The sequence below is a fragment of the Hyaena hyaena genome, unplaced genomic scaffold, assembly GCF_003009895.1.
Source record: "Hyaena hyaena isolate Hyena2069 unplaced genomic scaffold, ASM300989v1 scaffold_658, whole genome shotgun sequence".
NCBI classification, from domain to species: domain Eukaryota; kingdom Metazoa; phylum Chordata; class Mammalia; order Carnivora; family Hyaenidae; genus Hyaena; species Hyaena hyaena.
Window position 1 is genome coordinate 979960 of NW_024081288.1, and position 22069 is coordinate 1002028.

A 22069-nucleotide genomic window follows, 5' to 3' on the forward strand; every position below is an offset into this window, starting at 1 on the left:
CACTAGAGCTGATTTTGCAAATCTCTTCTCAACTCTTGTTCCGAGAGCTCATATGAGTAGCTTGAAATAAGCCATGGTGGGATTATTTACACCACAGTTGGCAATGCTACATATTAGAGCTTTCTTTTTTTTTTTTTTTTTTCCTTTTCCTGGAAAGCTGGTTGTTAAACATTTACCAGCACATCACTGGACATAGGTTTTTATTTCTTCAGAGTAAATACCTAGGAGTGAGATTGCTTGACTGCATGGTATGTCTGTGTTTGACTTTAGAGGAAGCTTCCAATCTGTTGCCAAAGCGGTTTCCCATTTCGCACTCCCGACAGCAACGAGTAAGGGTTCCAGTTGCTCCACATTCTCGACGATATGTGGTATTGTCATTCTTTTTAGTTTTAGCCACTGAACGGTGAAAATCCGAATGGAAAAGGGACGATGGGAAATGGAGGTTCTACGGCAGCCCAGTAAGCCAGACTTCCGTCTCTCTATATGCAGAGAAACAATAAATACAAGTTGAAGGATGTTGACGTCCCCTCATCTAAGTGACTTTGCTCTGGTCTTTCCCATTTCACCACATAAGGGAGCTGAGGCTCCAAACAGGGGAATGTAGTCACTTCAAACACCACAGGCTGTTCACACTGTCCGGGAAATCATTCAAAATAAAATCTCCCGCCGAACCCTCTCCACCGAGGTAGGAAAGAATGAAATAGTTTCACTGTCGAATCAACATCAAAGCAGGCTGCGGTGCGAAGTTCCAGCAATGCGCTCAAGAGCTTGCGAAGGCAGAAAGAAACCTCATCCTTTTATATAGCCAGGCAGATATAACTCGTTACATGCATGTTCTCAAACTCGTCCTCAAGCAAGAGAACGTGACAGCACTATGTGCTACACATAGCTCTTCTCAAATTCACCTAGAGATTGGGGTCGCCATCTGCCTTTACCCAAAGGAAAAATGAAAACACAGATCTCTTTGACAAGTTGGAGCCAGGAGCCTAGGTCAAATTCCTATGGATATAAGGGTGCTAGACTCATTGGTGTTTCCATTTCAAAGAGATGGCTCCAAGGCCCTTAAGAACAACATTCCTGGGTAGTAAAGCTGGTAAGAGGCCAGTGTAGCTTTTTAAAAGATTTACATACACCTGGAAGAGACAGAGAAGCAATTTTACAAGTTTTCTAAAGGAAAGGCTCTAAGAAGAGGGAGGGTGGAGAGCCTCGTTCACTTTTGACACCAGGGAAAATTCAACTCAACATTTTTTTTTTACCCTACAATACCTTCACGTGTCCCTGCTCTGTACCCCATTTCAGGTCCACACTTCCCTCGCTTCTACGCCTGGCCGTCTATGGCTTATCTCTCAAAATCCTTACCAGCTCCATTCCTACAGTAAGCCGCCCCAAACAGCAGGCCGCTCCTCCTAGGGCCAGATCTCTCCAGCCTCGGCCACACTAGAGCCCCGCCGTTAGCAAAAGGTGTGACTACAAGTTTCTTAGAAGTGGAAAACTTTGCAGTTAAAGTAGTCTGATTTCAACTCATTTCAAATACGGCAAAACGGAGTACAAAGTGGGTACAAGGTCTCCGGTCAATGGTGAAAAAAGGCACTTAAGGATTGCCCGGTCGGATTCAGGACCCCTTAAAGCAGAAAAAAATTCCTGCTTTATTCCGCCACGGCACGACTGGGGTTAAAGTGCACGGCAAGCAGGTCTCCACCCGATTGCGCCTGCGCGAGTCCGGACGTGCGAATTTGCCCCAGACCCTGACGTTTCAGGCAGCCCCTCCTAATCCGGAACACGACCCACATTCCGCCGGTCCTGCCTTGACAGGCGTGACGCTAATCCAATAAGGATGGAGGGCTGAATCCTGTGGCGCCAATGGCGAAAGTCCGAGGGGCCGTGGAGGCGGACTCTGCGAGGAAACAAGAAGACAGGCCCAAGATGGAGGCGGCGGTGGCCGTAGCGGCGTGACAGGTGAGGGCGGGCCCGGTGGGGTTAGGTTTCTGGAGCGGCCGCCGGGCACGGGCAGGGAGCCGGGACCGAAGGCTCAGCTCCAGGATGGCTTCGCCTGGGCCCCGGCGCCCCCCGCCCGGAACCGGAGGAGTGGTTTGACCCGGGGCGAGACCATCGTCGACAGCGGGGGGGTGGGGTGGGGTAGACAGGAATAGGGGTGTAAGGCTGCGGGGGATGGTTTCGCCCGTCGCGTGTGGCAGCGCGCCTGCGCAGAGCTGGAAGGCCGACCTCGGTGGGCGGGGCCGGGCTGAATGGGGCTTGGGCTGTGGCGTGGTGCCTAGACTTCTAAACCTCTTTGAGGTCTCTTGGTGACCCTTCCTTGCAGACAACGGGGAGTGCGTGGAGATGTCGTGCACTAGTCGCTCCCCTTATTCTGGATCAATGTCTGACCCACCGGGAGAATGTTTGAGGGTTCCCCCTTTATTCTTGAACTCTCCTTCCATTATCATCAGTAATATGTCTGTGATCCCTACATTAGTTAAGGGGGATTTTAGAGCCCCGCACCCCCGTTTTACCCCTGTTTATCTCACCTTGGCCGTGTTTGGTGATGCACTATCATCCTCCATTTCCCATGACAATGTCCGGTGACGTCCATTATCCATTCTTCTCTCCCTTATGGTCCCTGCAGTATAGTGTCTGCTGAGCCCCTATGAACTCCCCATCACAGTCTGGTGACTGCCATTAGCCACGTAGTACAGTGTTTGAGAGCCTACCTTCCGTTACAGCCCGGGGCTTAGGGGTTCCTGCAGTGCCCTTAAGAACATTCTGGTGGGGGCGCCTGGGTGGCTCAGTCAGTTAAGCGGCCGACTCCGGCTCAAGTCATGATCTCACGTTTCGTGGGTTCGAGCCCCACATCAGGCTCTGTGCTGACAGCCAGCTCAGAGCCTGGATCCTGTCTTCAGAGTCTGTATCTCCCTCTCTCTCTGACCCTCCCCTGCCCATGCTCTCTCTCTCTCAGAAATAAATACAAAACATTAAAAATGAAAAAAAAAAAAAAAAAGAAGACTCTGGTGCAAATCCCATTGCCCCCAAGCTAAGGGCTGTATCTGATCTTCTGTTTGTTTCCCACCATCCTGTCTGGGACATCTCTGCCACCGCAGTATCTGGCAACTACCCTTTCTCCATTAAAAAGCCAGGACAGTCTGTTCACGTCCATTATGTACCTGACACGCCCCACTGCAGTGTGGTTTGACTTGCTTGTTAGCCCCCAGCACAGAGACTTGGTGCTCCCGTGCTCTCCGGGACAGAGTGTGCTGCCTCTCATTGTGTCCTTACTGCCCCTCCGCTCCCCCCCCAGCCCTAGGCAGTGAACCCTAGAGCGAGACAAACAACGGGCGAGGCTGAGCAGAGGAGGGACTGGATGAGTTCGGGGTGTTTCACAGGATCCTTTGGGCTGTTGTGTGGAGATTAGGTGACGGGGGTGATGTGGAGCCTGGAGATTGAATTTTTTTTTTTTTATCCCTGCCACTTTGCTTCCAGACTGTCATTACTGGGCCCCTGAATCCCTCCTGTGTTCTAGGAGCCCCATGGCGCCTGCCCAGCCCCGCCTCAGCCCGTCTTGACAAAGTCCTAGGCTCCATGGAGCCATCACGGGCCCCCCCTGCCAACGGGGCCGAGCCGTCCCGGGCAGTGGGCACTGTCAAAGTGTACCTGCCCAACAAGCAACGCACGGTGGTGAGTCTGGCAGGGGGTGGGGACGGACCCTGTTGTAAGTCTTGGTCAGAAGGCTGACTCGGGGCGGGAGGAGGCTTTTACAGACGCACGGGGACGTCGGCTGGGGCCCGTGTTGGCCACTGACCCGCCCGTCCGCGCACACACACGCACACAGGTGACTGTCCGGGATGGCATGAGTGTCTACGACTCTCTAGACAAGGCCCTCAAGGTGCGGGGTCTTAATCAGGATTGCTGTGTGGTCTACCGGCTGATCGAGGGGTAAGTGTGCCACCCCCACTCCACCTCCCTCCGCTGGGCGCCCGGCCTCTCCTCTGTCCTGCCGTTCCCATTAGCCTTCCCGAGCTCAGCGAGTCCGCGGAGAGTGCCCACAGCTTCTGCTGCAAACCTTCATTAGTTCATCGGCCTTTAAGGTCAGAGCAGCGCGTCTCAACTTGGCCTCCAGGTCCTCGCCCTGCTCCCCCGCCTCCTCCCAGATTTCATCTGTTTCGTTCTTTCACTGTTTCATCCGCTTGTCAGCTCTCCGCTTCCTCCGTTTCCCCGTTCCCTGCCTGCCGCGTTGGGCCACGCTGGCCCCCCGTTTATCCCTGTGTCCTGGGGTCCCTTAATTTTTTTTATTTGACTCACACATTGCTTTCCATGTGTTGTTTCAGTGCCTCATCAGCCACTTTTTCAGGGGCTTGCTTAGCACCTCCGAGATTCGTTGTTTACTCACCGTCTCATTTGCTCCTCGCCTTGCGGTTAAGAGCATGGACTCTTCTGGGGCGCCTGGGTGTACTGACTCTTCATTTCGGCTCGGGTCATGATTCCAGGGCTGTGGGATTGAGACCCGAGTTGGGGCTTGCTTAAGCAGGGCTTGCATGGATCCTGCTTAAGATTCTCTCTCTCTCTCTTTCTCCTCCTCCTCCTCCTCCCCCTCCTCCTCCTCCTCTTCTTCTTCTTCTTCTTCTTCTTCTTCTTCTTCTTCTTCTTTTTCGGGCTTGCATGGATCCTGCTTAAGATTCTCTCTCTCTCTCTCTCTCTCTCTCTCTCTCTTTCTTTCTTTCTTCTTCTTCTTCTTCTGCCCCTCTCCCCTGCTCACACACACTCTCTCTCATAAAAAAAAAAAAAAAAACAACCTTTTTAAAGAGCATGGACTCTTCAGGCTGTCCTGCCACTCACACTCCTTTGTGGCCTGGGGCAAGTCACTTTTTCCTCTCGGCCTCAGTTTCCTCATCTGGAAAATGGGGACTAGGAATGTAACCAGTTCCTAGAGTTGCCATGATGAAATTGAAACATGTCAGGCCTTACTCCATGGATGGTAGTTTTGGAGGGACTTTGGGGGGTTCCCTGCCTCCCACAGTCCCTGTTCAGTCTCTCACTCCCTCCCTTCCATGCCCCCTGCAGGCGAAAGACAGTCACTGCCTGGGACACTGCCATTGCCCCCCTGGATGGAGAGGAGCTCATCGTAGAGGTCCTCGAAGACGTGCCACTGACTATGCACAATTTTGTGAGTGTGGGGTGGATGGAGGGGGCAGACTGCGGGCATGGGGCAGGGAGGGTCCTGGGCCAGGCCTCAACCTTCCCTGCTCTGTGGTAGCAGGTACGGAAGACTTTCTTCAGCCTGGCGTTCTGCGACTTCTGCCTTAAGTTTCTGTTCCATGGCTTCCGCTGCCAAACCTGTGGCTACAAGTTCCACCAGCACTGTTCGTCCAAGGTCCCCACAGTCTGTGTTGACATGAGTACCAACCGCCGACAGTGAGCCTGGCCTGGGCTGGGTCGGGGAATGGGGAGGACAGGGGCCACAAGCGCTTATAGACATCTGACCCTTGTCTGCTTGCTGTGCTCCCTCAATGCCCTCAAGGGTCTACCACAGTGTCCAGGATTTGTCCGGAGGCTCCAGACAGCACGAGGCTCCCTCGAACCGTCCCCTGAATGAGCCGCTAACCCCTCAGGGTCCCAGGTAGGGATGCCTGTAGCTGAACGCCTGTTGTCAGGAGAAAAAGATCTGGAGGCCTTTGTAGACCACAAGCTATGCTTCATTCATTTGTTTATTTGACAAACATTTATTGAGCACCTACATGTGAGTAAGGGCGAAGACCTTGGGCAAGTCACCTAATCTCTCTGGGCCTTGGTTTTCTCATCCACAAAGAGGAGATAATAATACTTTTTACCACATAGGGTTCTGGTAAGGATTTAAATGTGTTAAGACATGTCCAGTGCCTAGAACAAGATCTGGTACGGAGTAAGAAGTCCTTGTTCATTATAGGTACATATATGTAAGCATCTGGCTATTTTGTTAATTCTCAGAGTATAAGCATGCTCTAGCGTTTCCATTTTGAAATGCATATTATTTTACCATAAATTCCCTTTTATTTCTCCTTTAGGTGTTATAGTACTGTAGAATTTCTATATTAAAGTATATTATTGTTCTAAGCATAAGTTTATAAAACATGAATTTTATCTGTTTATGTATTTTAGAATGCCTAAATTTGCACAGCATGCTATGAACACAGCATCACATGTTCTACTTACACTGTCTTTATGTAACATAAAACACACATTTTTATGTAATATAAAATAGTAAAGTTAGGGCATTATGTTATATTTAATTATGGGTATATGTGGATTAATTGCCTACAAATTTCATTTCAGGATAGTGAAAGGAACATTTTAAAATGTGTTTGTAACGTTTCCACATATATAATTTATATCTTTACGCATTGCCATGTACATCTATGTGTAACATATACAGCTGGCCCTTGAACAACGTGGGTTTTGAACTGTCTGGGTCCATCCACTTGTGGGGTATTTACATACAGTACTATAAATGCAGTTTCTCTTCCTTGTGATCATTGGGGGGTTTTTTGTTTTTTTGTTTTTTTGTTTTTTTGTTTTTTTGTTTTTTTAAGAGAGAGAGAAGCAGGGCTCACCCGAAGCAGGGCTCGAGCTCACGAACCATGAGATCATGGCCTGAGCTGAAGTCAAATGCTTAATGACTGAGCCACCCAGGAGTCCTTATGATTTTCTTAAAAACATTTTCTGGGGCGCCTGGGTGGCTCAGTTGGTTAAGCGTCCAACTTCGGCTCAGGTCATGCTCTCACGTTTCGTGGGTTCGAGCCCCACATCAGGCTCTGTGCTGACAGCTAGCTCAGAGCCTGGAGCCTGTCTTCGGATTCTGTATCTCCCTCTCTCTCTGACCCTCCCCTGCTCACGCTCTCTCTCTCTCAGAAATAAATAAAAACATTAAATATTTTAATAAACATTTTCTTTTTTTTTTAATATTGATTTATTTATTTTGAGAGAGAGAGAGAGTGCAGGAGGGGCAGAGAGAGAATCCTGAGCAGGTTCCACGCTGTTGGTGCAGAGCCTGACGCGGGGTTCTGTCTCACAAATCGTGAGACTATGACCTGAGCCAAGGTCAGGCACTTAACCGACTGAGCCACCCAGGCGCCCCCAAAACCTTTTCTTTTCTTTAGCTCGCTTCACTCTGTAAATCTATTGTAAGCCTACAGTATATCATGCATAGAACATACACACTTTGTGTGAATTGACTGTTTACGTTATCGGTAAGGCTTCTGGCCAAAGGCAGGCTCTCAGTAGTTAAGTGTTTGTGGAGTCAGAAGTTATACGTGGGTGTTCAGCTGGGCAGGGGGCTGGTATCTCTAACCTTGGCTTTGTTCACAGGTCAACTGTATGACGTTATCATAATATGTATATTTGGGAACATTGACATTTTGAATACAGTTAACATGTACGTTATGGAATGATATATTTGAACAGTACACAGTTATAAAATATTATATATTGCTCTTTCTGCCACCATCTGTGTGGCTTACTGTCTCTCCTTTAGGTCTTTGCTCAGATGTTACGTCAGAGAAGTCTTTCCAGACACCACCAGGGCCACTTTCTGTCTCCTCGTGTTGCTTTATTTTTCTCTTTTCTGTACCTGTCACCACTGGGCCTATTACATTTTGTTGGGTTGCTACGGCGCCCTCTCTCTACCAGAAGGAACATCAGTCCCATGAGGACAAGAACTTTTATTTGTTGTGCCCACAGCTTTACTTCCACCACCTGTAATGGTATCTGGCACAGGGCAGGCGTTCAATTAAGTGTTTCTTGAGGAAGCAAATAGTAGTGATGACGGTAGACGTTTACTCTGAGCTAGACCTACCTTTAGTGGAGGGGGGGGGCTTTCCTTGTTCCCTTGTTCCTCCCACAGTGATATCATAGCCTTTCCCCTGGCAGCTCCCGCACCCAGCACCGTGACCCTGAGCACTTTCCCTTCCCTGCCCCCGCCAACGCCCCACTCCAGCGCATCCGCTCCACATCCACTCCCAACGTGCACATGGTCAGCACCACGGCCCCCATGGACTCCAGCCTCCTCCAGGTTGGTGGTGCGGGCGTCAGTCACGGAGGGCACTAGGTGGAGGGAGGAGCCATTCCGGTTGGCTCCCCCGTCCCCTGAGTCCTGTCCCTTTTCTTCCAGCTCACTGCCCAGGGTTTCGGCACTGATGGTGAGTCTGCGCCCCCAGCCCTCCCGCCTGTGCCCTGAAACCCCACTCCCACCCCACCCCACGTGCCTCCGCTCACATCCCCTCCACAACCGCAGCTGCTGGTAGTAGAGGTGGTGGCGATGGAGCCCCCCGGGGGAGCCCCAGCGTGCCCTCGGGGAGGAAGTCCCCACATTCCAAGTCCCCGTCGTCATCGGAGCAGCGGGAGCGGAAGCCCTTGGCTGATGACAAGAAGAAAGTGGTAAGTTCCGGGGAACCTTGGGTGGGGGCGCCACAGGCTGAGCAATGAGGGAAGCGGGCAGGCCCCTGAGATGCCGCCCGTGTGGCCCACAGAAGAATCTGGGGTACCGGGACTCGGGCTATTACTGGGAGGTGCCGCCCAGTGAGGTGCAGCTGCTGAAGAGGATCGGGACGGGCTCGTTTGGCACCGTATTTCGCGGGCGGTGGCATGGTGATGTGGCCGTGAAGGTGCTCAAGGTGGCCCAACCCACGGCTGAGCAGGCCCAGGCCTTCAAGAACGAGATGCAGGTGCTCAGGTGAGATTGCACGTGTGTGTGTGTGTGGTGGGGGGGTGGCGGCGGTGGGGCAGCTCTGGCCCCTCCCTGAGGGAAGGCTGGGCTCGGTGCACTTCCCGCACAGCACCTGTGTTCGTGGTGTGTTATGACCTTAACCGGAAGTTGCCTCTTGGCCAGGGACGTCCCTCTCCCCTCTGGGAAGTGGGTCTGGGTAGAGGACGGCTGGTAATAGTATTGCTTGTGTTGGGGTTGGTACTGATTATTAATTAATGTCTCTGCCTGCAAAACGTGGGTCTTGGCATTTGCCTGCTGGGAACCGGGCATGGAGGCAGGCCAGGACATCGGCCTTCCCGGTGCACTCCCATGAATATAGCGTCAACCACATTGCCAGGAAGGCTTGCGGCCCTCCTTCCTTTCTGCATCTACTGTATCATTAGCAGGACGTGTAGCGTGGTGCCTTCCTGTTACTAATCACAGCAATGCCGTAATTGGAAGAGCAGTATTACTTAACTGTAATGGTGACCGTAACTTAATCATGGTTTAATTAGTGATTATAGTTGCCCTCCTTAATCTGTCTTTAACACGATATTAATTAATTGGCACTGAGAAACCCCGGGGGTTCCTTTTCTGCCTCTCTAGTTGCTACCACTCCTGGGGTTGCTGGCGTGGACTTTCCCTCTGACAAATGGGCACAACTATGTCACAGAGTTGACGTTATCAGAATTTCTTGTGCTATTTTAATAGTTATCCTCGTTACGGATGCCGCAGTAAGAAAACTTTCATTCTCTGTTCCTCCCTGTGAAATTATTTGAGCACGCTGTACATTTGCATTGCGTGAATATTTTAACCATAATCCGCCCGCTGCGAAGAATGCTCATATCCTGTCATCCACTGCAATGTGAGCAGAGTGGCAGAGAATCACTGATGTCGTGTGCATTTGTGTCACCGTTACGACTGTGGTTACTGCTTCCTTCTATAAGGAGTGACGGTTTTTCTTCGAAATCAGAGGGGATCTATTCATCTGTGACCAAGCTTCTATGAGGTAGCCTCAGGTACCCAGTAGCAGTAACAACAGGGACAGTGACATTTTCAGGGTGCTTGCACATTGGGTGCTCTTCTAAGTGCCTTACAGTTTAATTTACTAATTACTCTTCCTAATTTCCCTATAAGGCAGCTAATCTACTTATCACAGTTTTGAAGTTGAGGAAAATGAGGCACAGAGAGGTTGAGTGTCCTCCCTGAGGTTGCACAGTGAGTCCTTGGAGGAGCCTGGATTGGAACACAGGATCTAATCTGCGTCCTAAACCCAAGCTCTTTACCTCGAAGCCTCTCGTGGTGATTAACAGGGCAGAGTCACACGTCACTGGTATTTTTACCAGCATTTATCGGTATTACGACGATATATCAATGAAGAAGGTTGGCATTCCACTTTCTTATCTGTTAAGTGGCCACAGGCCCAGGTCACGGTCAAGGTCAGAGGTTGGCAGGTATTGATGGTGGAGAGCCATTGGTCAGCAGAGGGGTGGGGGCAGTAATCCTCCCTCCCGCTTTTGTTGGGAGACTTGTTTGAGGAAGCTTGGGACGTCAGCCCCCGGGGTGGAATCATAGCCCATGAAATACGTCTCACAAATGCACTGACTCTGACCGCAGTCTGGCCCTGAGCCCTTGAGAGACAGGGTGGAAATGATGACAGAAGGCAGCAGTGAACTGCACCATTCCTGATGCTCAGAAAGTGAGTGACAGTTGCTCTTTTTCCTTCCTGTCCTGGTACCGCCCTCCCTGCCTACAGGAAGACACGTCATGTCAACATCTTGCTGTTCATGGGCTTTATGACCCGGCCGGGATTTGCCATCATCACACAGTGGTGTGAGGGCTCCAGCCTGTACCACCACCTACATGTGGCCGACACACGCTTCGACATGGTCCAGCTCATCGACGTGGCCCGGCAGACTGCCCAGGGCATGGAGTGAGCCTCCTGGCCTGGGGACAAAGGAAGGGGGCTGGGAGGCTTGGGAGGGGGGGAGGAGATGGGGTCACCCCCAGCCAATTCGCCCCCCGCTTCCATCCCTACAGCTACCTCCATGCCAAGAACATCATCCACCGAGATCTCAAGTCTAACAGTATCTGCCTGACCCTGTCTAAGGGCTTGGGTGGGGCGGGGGCTTAGGGGGGTGACTCTTGTTGAGGGCCTTCTGGGGATGCATAGGGAGGGGCATGTGTCACGTGGCTTAATAGGGGCTTTAATGGGGGTCTTTTGGTCAGGGTTCAAAGTTGTGGCTGCTTCAGGTGCTGTTCCTGGGGACTTTGGTCAGGGTCTAAAGTATGACAGCTGTGGAGGACATTACAGGGAGTTCCTGATCAGGGTCACGGGCATGACGGGTATGGGTGTCACTCGAGGGGCTTCCTGGCCAGGAGTCACAGGGAGCCAAGGTAGGGAGCATTAATTGGAGTTCCTCGCCCGAGTCAAGATCGTGTGTGATATTGGGGGGCTTCCGGTCAGGGTCAGAGGCACGACTGGTGTGGAGGCATCGATGGGAACCTCCCAGTCAGGATGAGAGACGTGGCTCTTGGGAGCTCCTGTAGTGGCCCTTGACCCTGGTGGACATCTTCCTACATGAGGGGCTCACCGTGAAGATTGGGGACTTTGGCCTGGCCACGGTGAAGACACGGTGGAGTGGGGCCCAGCCCTTGGAGCAGCCCTCGGGCTCTGTGTTATGGATGGTAAGTTGGGCCAGGCTGGACCAGGGCCATATAGGGACATGGGTTGCTGGGCCGGGATGTGGGGAGCTGAGTGGGGACGGGGAGACTTGTGCCAGATGTGGGTGTCTGGATCTTTCATGTTTTTACTCCACGGGGGTGCTCCCAGTTGTACCCAGTGTGGCTAGTGGGATATGGGACTCTGGCCAGCCATTTGCTGGCCTCCACGATCCCCCTGCCTGGTCTGGTCTGCCCTCTCAAAGGCGGCTGAGGTGATCCGTATGCAGGACCCGAACCCCTACAGCTTCCAGTCAGATGTCTACGCCTACGGGGTTGTGCTCTATGAGCTCATGACCGGCTCTCTGCCTTATAGCCACATCGGCAGCCGTGACCAGGTGAGCCCCACACCTTACCCGTAACCTTTCAGGGAAGGAAGTCCCCTCAGCCTCCAGACCTCAGACTTACTCCTTTGTAAAGACCAGGAATGCCACACTTCCCCCAGAAACCCAAAGTCTTCTGGGCTGAGAACCCCCAGAGTCCTCTGGTCTTCCCTACTCAGAATCCTCTCCTTCCCTATACATCTATCAGCCTCTGAGTCCTTGAAGTCCAGAATCTCCTGGAAGATTCAGAATCTCCTGAATCCCCTATAGCCAGGGTCCTGCAGGGCCCCCAAACACCCCGAAGCCCTCTGGAACTCAAGATACATACAGTCCTCGGGCCTCGGCGCTCAAAATCTCCCAAGTCCCAAAGCCCAGAATTCCGTTTCTCTCAGTCACAAGCCATTTGTGCTTCTGGAATACTCAGATACCCACAGTCAGTCATTTAGGCCTTGGACATCTGACAGGCCTTCGGGTCCCTGGATCCCATGATATTCTAGGACCACAGACTGTCACAGTTGTCCAGGTCTACGTCATGGAATCTTCTAGGCCCTTCGAAACTTGGGATCCTCTAGGCTCCAAGCCCTGAGCACCCACAGTCCTACAGGATGCATGGATCCATAGTCCTCTAGCCCCCAGGCCCCTAGAGAAATACAAGCTCCTGAGATTTAGACTCCCTTAGCTCCCTCCAGACCCAGAACTTCATGTTTCCCCTGACTCAGTACTTTGTAGGCTTCTAAGCCCCCTAGAAACCCGTGAGCCCAGGGATACCTACAATTCATGACTTTTCCCAAGCTTAAATTCTTGTTTTACAAGCAGAGAATCCTTGTCTTCAGAGACCCAGTCCCAAGTTCTTAGAGACCCAGAACCCTTGCATCCCCAAGACACCCACAGTCCTCAGGCCCCAATATCCAGAGTACCCTAGCTTCCCCCAAAAAGGAGGCTCCAAAGCCCCTTGAGACCCAGAAGTCCCTCAGCCTCCCAGCCCAGATCCCCAGACCACCCCATTCCTGTCTCCTCCCCCGCCCCCAAGATTATCTTCATGGTGGGCCGTGGCTATCTGTCCCCGGACCTCAGCAAAATCTCCAGCAACTGCCCCAAGGCAATGCGGCGCCTGCTGTCTGACTGCCTCAAGTTCCAGCGGGAGGAACGCCCCCTCTTCCCCCAGGTGGGTCGGGTAGGAGGGCTGGACACACTGGGGAGGGCGGCTCTGAGGAGGAGGAAGACTGCTGTTGTGCGTGGGGATTGTGCACTTGAAGGCTCGGGAGCGTATGATGTGTGTGTGCTTCCCCATTAGGCCAGGGTTTGCGGGTGTCGGGGTGCCCGTCCGGCTCTGGACACCTCCCCTAACCTGCCCCTGCCCCCAGATCCTGGCCACGATTGAGCTGCTGCAGCGGTCACTCCCCAAGATTGAGCGGAGTGCCTCCGAACCCTCCTTGCACCGCACGCAGGCTGACGAGTTGCCCGCCTGCCTCCTCAGCGCGGCCCGCCTTGTGCCTTAGGCCCTGCCCCCGGCCGCCCGGGAGCCAATCGCAGGCTGCCATGCAGAGGAGCTCTGCCCACCAGCCAATCAACGTTCTGTTTCTGCCCTGATCCTGCCTCAGGACCCCCATCTCGGTCCTGAGAGATGAGGGGGTCCCCGTGTGCTTTTCCAGTTCCTCTGGGATTGGGGGACCCTCCCCCCAAAGACCGAGATCCCTGCTTCCTCCATAATTTGGTTTCCTCTTGGCTTTGGGGATACTTCTAAATTTGGGAGCTCCTCCGTCTCCAATGGCTGGGATTTGTGGCAGGGATTCCGCTCAGAACCTCTTTGGAATTTGTGCCTGATGTGCCTTCCACTGGATTTTGGGGTCCCCAGCACCCCATGTGGATTTGGGGGGTCCCCTCTGTGTCTTCCCCCACCACTCAAGGACTCCCCTATTCACCAAGAAGCACAGAATTCTGCTGGGCCTTTGCTTGTTTATTTTGCTTCCCGACTCTTCTCATGGGGTTCAGAGCCGCTGAAGGGTGGGGGTGAGTCCAGGCAAGGAGTGGTTGGGGGGGAAGTGCGGACCACACAGCGCCACTGCACGCATCACCACAGGCGGCACGATGAACGAGGACCACATATGCCAAGCACGGCACGAGAGGAGGCCACGTCAGTCACAGACACAGACATCACGGCAAAGGTGGGGAAGCAGAGGACCACTGGCCCTCCATGTGCAAAGGATTCTGGGAGGATGGGTGGAGTTTGCATATTTAAAGATAGCTGTCAGAGGCAGGAAAGTGGGAGTGTGGGTCCCTGGGGAACAGAAGGGTCCTAGCAGCGGGAGGACCTCCCGATGTGATCAGTGGGGTTGAGGGGTGGTTAAGAGAAATCCTTGCGGGGCTGGAGAGTGGCATCTGAAGAGGTGGGGTCTCCAGAGATGTGAGATCCCTGGAAAGGGGCTTGAAGGCAGGGGTTTCTTCAAGATCTAGGAAATCTTGATGGGGAACAAGGTGTCCTTGAGTGATCTAGGACCAGGAGCGTGGTTTCCCAGGAATTTTCAGGGTTCCAGGAGGGGACTCAGTGGTGTTAGGGCCAGAACGTGTTCCCTGGTGTTTGGGAGCTTCTGGGAGGGAAAGGGCACTCGGGGGGGTGGGGGTGGGGGCCAGGAGTAGACGTCTTCAGGAGTTCGCAGGTTCTAAAACTGAAAAGTATGTCTCGAGGTGGCCGGGAGTGGCCTTTTAAAAGGACTTAGGAATTCCAAAAGTGAGAAGTGGATGCAGGACCAGGAGTGCGGTCTCCCCAGGGACTTGGGCATTCTGCGGAATGAGAAGAGGGATCTGGGCAGACCAGGAGTAGGGCTTCTCAAGGGGTTTGGAGACTCCAAAAGTGAGAAATGGATTCAGGGCCCAGAGAGGGGTTGCCCAGGAGGAATTAAGGGTTCTCAGGGTGGGGTGTCAGTCGGAGAAGAGGCTGGCGAAAGACTTCCTCAGGCTGCGGATGGTCTCAGCTTTCACCTCGTCCTGGCTAAGGCTGGGCCTGGGCGGGGCTGGCTCTGGAAGGTTGAAGGCATTGGTCAGAGACTGGGATTTGCTAGAGAGAGACAAGGTGGAGGCATGGGAGGAAGGGGGTGGGGAGGAAGGGAGGAAGGGGAGAGAAACACAATGTTACCCCAGGCCCGGCCCAGCCCTGCCCCTCTAGTCCTGGGGCTGTGCCTGTGACCCTCCCACCCACCAACACAGGCCTGGACCCTGATGGACTCTCAGGTGGAGTGGGGGAGCCCTGGGCCAGACTGGGAGGACTTGGATCCAAGGTGAAGTCTGGGCTTAGCGGGCTGCACCTTCTCTTCAAATTCTGGGCTAGCCGGGGAGGAGCTGGATGTAAAGGTGAAGATGGGCAGGGAGGCTCCCAGTCTGCGTGAGGAGTCAGGGAGGGAGAGCGGTGGGGTTTGCACCAAGGCCAGGCTGGCATGGATGGGGGGCAGTCTAAGGGGGAGCACTTGGATGTGGTGGGGAGTACTTTGGAGCTAAGGCGGGGGTGGGGGGAGGCCTGGAGTGGACCAGAAGAGGCAGAGAGGACGGCGTGATGATTCGGGAGGAGACTGAAATGGCCCAGAAGGGAGCCTAGCCTGTAGGACAAGCTGGGGAGAGCATGAAGTGACAGAGGGGGGACTGTGAGTTGGCCGGGAAGAGTCTGGGGGCTTGGCTGGGAGGAGTCCGGATGGGCAGGAGAAGGGTGCGATTTGCTGGGAAGGCTCCAGTTGGGCTGGGTGGAGGATTTGATGGGCGGGGTCAGTCAGCCAGAGTCCTGGGGGGCCGGGGGAGGGGGCTTTCCCAGGGGCCTAGTGGGAAGACCCTGAACTGAAAGAGGGGTGTGTGTGTGTGTGTGTGTGTGTGTAGCTTGGATGAGGGGTCTGTCCACACTGAAGAGTGAACTCTCGGGACTCCTGTATAGGACCTGGGTCCGAGGAGCCTGGGAGCTGGGGCCACTCTTCTGGTGCAGGAGCCTGTTTTGTGAGCAGCAAGGCGAGGGCTGCCGTGGGGTCCTCTTACTTGAGCTGGGGGTGCGGAGGTCCCCCGGCAGTGGCGGTGGCGGGTGGCGGCACGTCCTGGCTGGGTTTCTGGGCCAGCTGTGGCTTGGCGGGTCGTCCAGCAGGGCCCGGGCCACTGGGCCGTGGCTGCTGTGTGGTGGGTGGCCCGGTGCGGGGCATGGGCCCCGCCTGGCTGGCCTGGCGTGTGGGGCCGGCGGGGCCTGGGGGTTTCTGGGGTGGTCCCTGGCGCTGCTGACCACTCGGTGGGGCCCCTGAGGCCTTTGGCGGAGCCTGACCGGAGACCGATGTCTGGCGGGTAGCCTGTGGGGGGCCCGCCTGGCGCTGGGGAGATGGGGAGGCGGGTGGGCGGGCTGTTGGAGGTGCCCCAGGGCCTCCTGCCACTGGCCGGGATTGGCGGCCTTGACCCTGGGTCATCGGTGGGGCCTGGGCCGCAGGCTGCTGGGGTGCTGACGTGGGACTTGGTAGGCGTTGGGGCAGGGGACTGCCAGCCGGGGGTCCAAGGCCGGAAAGGTGCTGCTGGCCCTGCGGGGGCGGGCGCTGCTGCAAGGGGGGTCCCTGGCGTTGGGGGCCCGGGCCAGGCTGTGGAGGGCCACCTGAGGAACAGAAAGAGTGCACAAGTGAGAGGTGGAGGGGTGGGGGGTGCCAGTACAGTAGGGGCCCAGGAAGCCGGCCCCTCACTTACCCTGCGGTGGGGGTCGTTGCTGAGCTGGAGGCCCCGAGGGCTGCTGGGAGGTCTGGCGGCCCAAGGGCAGGGCCCCTGGGGACGGAGTCTGCGGCAGAGGAGTGGAGCAGGAGAGGTTAAAAATAGTCACCGGCCAGCCAGAGCATCAGCCAATCAAAATGACACGGGCTCCCTGTGTGCTGGGTGTTTACCGTCTGTGGCTGAGCTGAGGGGAGGTCAAGCTGGGGGGAGTGGGTTGGGGGGGGAGGGTTGTAGGCACTCAGGGAAGTCGGAGGAGTAGCGGCTGTTTTATCGAGTTTTACAAACAGTTGGTAATTGCCGCCTCACATGTGCAAAGGGAGTGCCCTTAGCCTGCCGATTCTCAGCCCCCCCTCAGGCCAGCCCTGCCCTTGCTCAGTGCCAGGGGCCTGACCTGGCCGTGGGAGCCCCTGCCGGGGGAGGCATCCCGCTGCCGCTGCCTGGGCAGGGCCTGGGCCATCTTGTTGACCACAAGCTCTACGATGAGCTGCTTGTCTTCATCTTGGTGGTCCCCGATGAGCGGCATGGAGGAGCCCACCACCTGGGGGAGGGAAAGGGATCCGGTGAGGAGAGCGGCAGGAAGTGCATGGGAGGCTGACACTGACCAAGCGCCCTTATGTGGGGGAAAGGCTCCGCTGCTGCCAAGGAAAGATTCAGTTTGAGAAGCAACAGTTTTGTGAGGCGAGAAAGGTTGTCCTTTACAAGGTAGTACAGCAGCTTAGAGCACAGCTCCACAAACTAGGGCCCGTGGGCCAAATCCAGCCTGACACCTGTTTTATTTTTGTTTTAATTTTTTCTAACATTTATTCATTTTTGAGAGACAGAACAGAGTGTGAATGGGGGAGAGGCAGAGAGAGAGGGAGACACAGAATCCGAAACAGGCTCCAGGCTCTGAGCTGTCAGCACAGAGCCCGACGCGGGGCTCGAACTCACAGAGTGCGAGATCATGACCCGAGCCGATGTGGGGAACTGAGCCACCCGGGCGCCCCAGGGAACGTTTGTTTGGTACGTGTTGTCTTTGGCTGCTTTTGCAGAGAAGCTGCAACAGAGACTGAATTGGCCGCACAGCCTAAAATGTGCGCTGCCTGGCCCTTGGCGGAAAACATCTGCCAGCCCCTGCTTTGTAGCTTGCTAGGCGCCCTGTCACTTACAGAGAACTTCGCGGTGGTTAGAGTACTTTACAGTTCACAGAGCTCCTTGTCCTTTGCAAGGGACTAGGGGAACATATGGTGTGTTTAGACTTTAGAAAAGTGCTCTGCATGGGCACCACTGTTTACAAAATGCCTTACCATGTAGACAGCACGACTGTTTACCAAGGGCTCCAATTGTCAAGGCATTTTATGGTTTCCAAATTGCTTTACCATTCGCCAGAGGCACTGCTCTCTACGAAGAACTTCAGAATTTTGCAACTGCTTTACTTCAATAATGAGGACCTCCCAGGTTACAGAGTTTCTTTCTTAAAGTTTTAATTTTTTAATGTTTATTTTATTTTTGAGAGACAGAGAGGAAGGAGGGGAGGGGCAGAGAGAGAGAGAGAGAGAGAAATACAGACAGACAGACAGACAGACAGACTCGGAACAGGCTCCACGCTCTGAGCTGTCAGCACAGAGCCCGACATGGGGCTCAAACCCATGAACCGTGAGATCATGACCTGAGCTGAAGTTGGACGGTTAACCGACTGAGCCACCCAGGCGCCCCAATGCAGTTTTATAAAGCACTTGGCTGTCCATCAAGCACTTCCTAATTTATAAGGTACTTTACAGTTCACAAAGTGCCTTTGTAGTGGCCTGGGCCAGGGAGAGCTTCACGGCTTATGGGACGATGCTGCCATGCACCTGCCCCACCTGGTGGCCTCCCAGTTCCTGGGTGCTCCCACCTCAATGATGTGATCCCTTCCATCCTTGCCATGCAGTGCCTCCACGGCGCAGATGTCCAGTCCCCCAAAAATCTCCGAGCACGTATCCACCCATAGCTTGTACCTGCCGAGACAAGCCTGTCAGTGCCTGGCCGGCCCACGTAGCTGCGCTTCCCCGCCTGGCATCCCCTCCCTCCGAGTCCCCTTCACCCCCACCGGTCAGACATGGCGATCTGCTCGAGCATGGCGGAGCCGGTGTTGGTCTTCCAGTTTCCTGACACTGACGTCCTCCTGGGGGGATGAGAGAGGACAGAAGCTCAGGGGAGCACGGGCTGCACGAGGGCAGGGGACCCCTACGCAGGGCCCAGCCTCTCCACTCACATGTAAGCTTTGTAGTTCTGCCCGATTTTCTGGACACGCACGTCATACTTGGCGTCAATGAAGGGCTCGGCAGTGGCGTACGTCTTGGTCAGTGCCACGACGCTCGCGATGTCCTGGAAGTCGTGCTGGTTGTCCACTTTGACCTGCAGGAATGGGGTGGGGATCAGGACCTGATTGGGACAAGGCGGCAGTGGGCAGTGGGGGTGCCTTGGGGCGGGGGCATGCATGTAAATGACACGGGTGAGCCCAATACGTAAGAATTCAGTGGATACGCCTGGGCACTCAGGGAATGCATAATTCTGGGTGTCCTGGTTTTTATATGTACACAACAGACACACAGGTGGGGATATGCAACTTTGAACACACTAGGGACAATGGAGTTGTCCACGTTAAATGGGTAAGTTATACGGTAGGTGGGTTATATCCCAGTAAATCTGTAGAAAAACTGTATATATGGTCTATGCATACGGATCCCCAGACACAAAAACGGTTGTATACACAATATACAAGCATACAGAAGCATGGACACAAGCGTACACATTACAAGACTGCTTTCTACGCACAGAGACAATCAGGTAGACGGAAAGCACGTAGGAGCCCAAGATGCTTGAACGTAATAGAGTACGTAGCGTGTGTTCAACACAGGCCGTGAGTATACACACAAAATGCTGGATACACGAACAGACTAACAGGACGTATAAATCTGGTTGAATGTGTGACAAAATCTAAGAATGTGAGGGAAAACAACCCAAAGAGACAAGGACACCCCAGGACACAGTCACACAGAATTACTGGTGTGCCTTGAATAAGCAATATATGCACAGTGCCAGGAGCACACACCATTTCCACACACACACACACACACATATACACACCCCACCTGGGGACTCACCTTGCCCATCCCGGAGTGTGCATGCCCCATCTTCACAACCACAGGGTATGTCGTGCTGCTGAGCTGGTAGGGTGGAAAGGCAGAGCACCGTCAGGGCAGGAGGGCCATTTCGGGGTAGGGGAGGGGTGGGGCGACTGAGGGAAGCCCACTCTGTGGGAGCCACATTAGGTGCCATTTCCCAGAAGAGGCGAGTCAGGAACAGTCAGCATGGGGTGGGGGTGGGGGGGGTTACACACGCCTTTCTGGGCAGCCTTTCTGTGCCCAGAATCGAACTCAGAGCCCTGCCTGACTGTCCCTCCCTCCACTACCCTCAAGTCCCAGACATCCCGCCTCTGCTTTCCCGCGCAGATGCCTGGGATAGGAGTGGGGGTGGGGGACTTTTCCGGAAAAGGGAAAGTTTGTTTGTATAATGAATGGATGATAGAGAAGTGAGTGTGTGCATGTGCATGCACGGGGGTGTGGTGGCGAGCATGTAGTAACCGGACCCCTCAGCCAGGCCTGTGTGTAAGCATCGTCCATACACAGACGCAACCCAGAAGCGTGCACACAAACCCTCAGAACTCAGATCTACACAACCAAGCCCAGAGATTGCCACGTAGGTTGAGACCCACCAGATGGAGAGACCCACAACCAACACAGACTCAGAGCACACCTTGCTCTCTGGCTGCAGAGGTCCACACTGTCATTCAGCCCATCAGGTGCTCCTGGCCAGCTTCTGCCCAGCAGCACACACTTTGGGGCACACACACACACACACACACACGCACGCACGCACACAGTCCCTTTCCTGTTGCCCAAACGCACACAACAGAGGGACACAAATAACATGAAGGACTGTGCATGCAATACAGACACAACCACTGAATGCGGAGGCACACGCAACCCGGACAGTCACACACGACACAACTGGGCACCTATTCAACACTCACAGACACACAAGCGACACCCCTGGGGCACACGCACAACGAGGAAGACCCACATCACATATAGAGGTACACACTCTTTAGGTTTTCACATAACCACCAAGACTCAGCCCAGAGAGCCACCATACCTGGGGGCACACCCAACGTACATCTAGGGACGGGCACACACAACGCGCCTAGCCACACATACAGACGGAGAGGCGCACACACGGCCAGGGACACCCACAGCCTTCCTAAGTATAAGCGCTCCCGGGTGTGTGCGTGCACACGCATACGCCCAGGTGTGGGGATGCCTCAGGCCTCCCGCGCCCCCGGGGGCGGGCAGAGGGGCCCAGGTTGCGCGACCCCAGCCCCAGCACGCGGCGCGCACGGCCGCGCCATCTCCTCCGCTGCCCCGCGGGGTAGAGAGATGGCGTTCCCGGAGGGGCTGCCGGGGCGGCGGCGGTTCCCGGTTCCCGACAGGCACAGGAAGCCCGCAGGCTCAGGGTGACCGATTGACCTTCAGGCCTCACCCTCTCTCCGCACCCCCACCTTCCTCATTTCCCAAATGACTGGCGTCATCGCGGGGCCCCCCGAGAGGCACCGCGTTGGGACGGGGGTTGCAGGAATCCTCTAGTTAGCATTCCGGGGCAGCGGTGCCGAGACAGCGCTTGACGTGGGGCACACGCACAACTCAGGAACACCACCCTGCACAATTACATGCGCACCCTAGACCCGCTCTGCAGAGGCAGACGTAGGAGTCCCAGGAGCGACACGAAACACACAGGTGCACCCAGCACCCAAGGACGCACACACAATTCTCAGAGGCAGGCACAGAGGAGAGCTGCGCGCACATGCACGCGCGCGCACACTTCCACCTCGAGGTTTCTAGGCCCCTCTTTTCTTTTTTTTTCTTAAGTTTATTAAATTTTTTTAATGTTTATTTATTTTTGAGAGAGAGAGAGAGAGAGTGTGTGTGTGTGTGTGTGTGTGAGCAGGGTAGGGGCGGGGGAGGAGACACACAATTTGAAGCAGGCTCCAGGCTTTGAGCGGTCAGCACAGACCCCGATGGGGCTCGAACTCACATACCTCGAGATCATGACCTGAATGGAAATCAGATGCTTCACGGGCGGAGCCACCCAGGCCAGGCCCCTCTTTTTCACAAACCCTCCTTGTTTCGCCTGGACTTGAGTCTGAACACAACCCTGTGTGTACGTGTGTGTGACTGTGTCTGCAGGGAGCTCTGCACTCCAGGATCCCCTGGAGAGCCCTCGGTTTGCATCTTGGCTTCGCCTCTTCCCTAAAGCCGTGTGGAAGCCCGGGGCAGGTCGCCTAGCCTTCTCTGGGCCTCAGTTTCCTGATCTGTACAAAGGGCACCACGAGGCCCAAGCCCTTGGCACGTCATGAAGATGGCCAGGCATCTGCTCTGCACACCCAGCTGGGCCCCCACAGCCCCCACACCCGTGCAGTGCTCCCCAGGTGACTGCACACCCGGATTCCCCTCCACGAAACCCCACTGGTTTCAATACCCGCACTCTAACCCGGATGCACAGAACCCCTCACGTGTAGACAGTC

The 22069-nt window shown here is 54.7% G+C and overlaps 2 protein-coding genes across 4 annotated transcripts in view; one reads left to right on the forward strand and one right to left on the reverse strand.

Annotated features, from left to right (window-relative positions):
• The first annotated feature begins 1878 nt into the window (after positions 1 to 1878).
• ARAF (A-Raf proto-oncogene, serine/threonine kinase) lies at positions 1879 to 13697 on the forward strand. Of its 2 annotated transcripts, none has more exons than XM_039216756.1 (16): positions 1879 to 1956; positions 3475 to 3669; positions 3824 to 3927; positions 5053 to 5155; positions 5249 to 5403; positions 5510 to 5608; positions 7894 to 8035; positions 8135 to 8162; positions 8258 to 8400; positions 8493 to 8695; positions 10464 to 10640; positions 10748 to 10794; positions 11277 to 11395; positions 11635 to 11766; positions 12782 to 12916; positions 13116 to 13697. In XM_039216756.1, the coding sequence occupies exons 2-16, from the start codon at positions 3574 to 3576 to the stop codon at positions 13248 to 13250; spliced, it is 1818 nt and encodes a 605-aa protein (XP_039072687.1). In that variant the 5' UTR covers positions 1879 to 1956; positions 3475 to 3573; the 3' UTR covers positions 13251 to 13697. The 2 variants fall into 2 exon arrangements, with proteins under 2 accessions (XP_039072687.1, XP_039072688.1); XM_039216757.1 differs by having other exon boundaries at positions 1896 to 1956; positions 3515 to 3669.
• The window catches only part of SYN1 (synapsin I), a 49651-nt gene continuing 41269 nt past the window's right edge, over positions 13688 to 22069 (reverse strand). Inside the window, exons 6-13 of one of the 2 annotated variants that reach the window (XM_039216754.1) lie at positions 19593 to 19655; positions 18701 to 18843; positions 18536 to 18610; positions 18341 to 18443; positions 16859 to 17005; positions 16447 to 16534; positions 15766 to 16357; positions 13688 to 14806 (exon numbers count right to left, since the gene is read on the reverse strand). In XM_039216754.1, the coding sequence (XP_039072685.1) occupies positions 14671 to 14806; positions 15766 to 16357; positions 16447 to 16534; positions 16859 to 17005; positions 18341 to 18443; positions 18536 to 18610; positions 18701 to 18843; positions 19593 to 19655 (1347 nt within the window). In that variant the 3' untranslated portion in view covers positions 13688 to 14670. The remainder of the gene's footprint in view (positions 14807 to 15765; positions 16358 to 16446; positions 16535 to 16858; positions 17006 to 18340; positions 18444 to 18535; positions 18611 to 18700; positions 18844 to 19592; positions 19656 to 22069) is intronic. The other variant, XM_039216755.1, reaches the window with a different exon arrangement.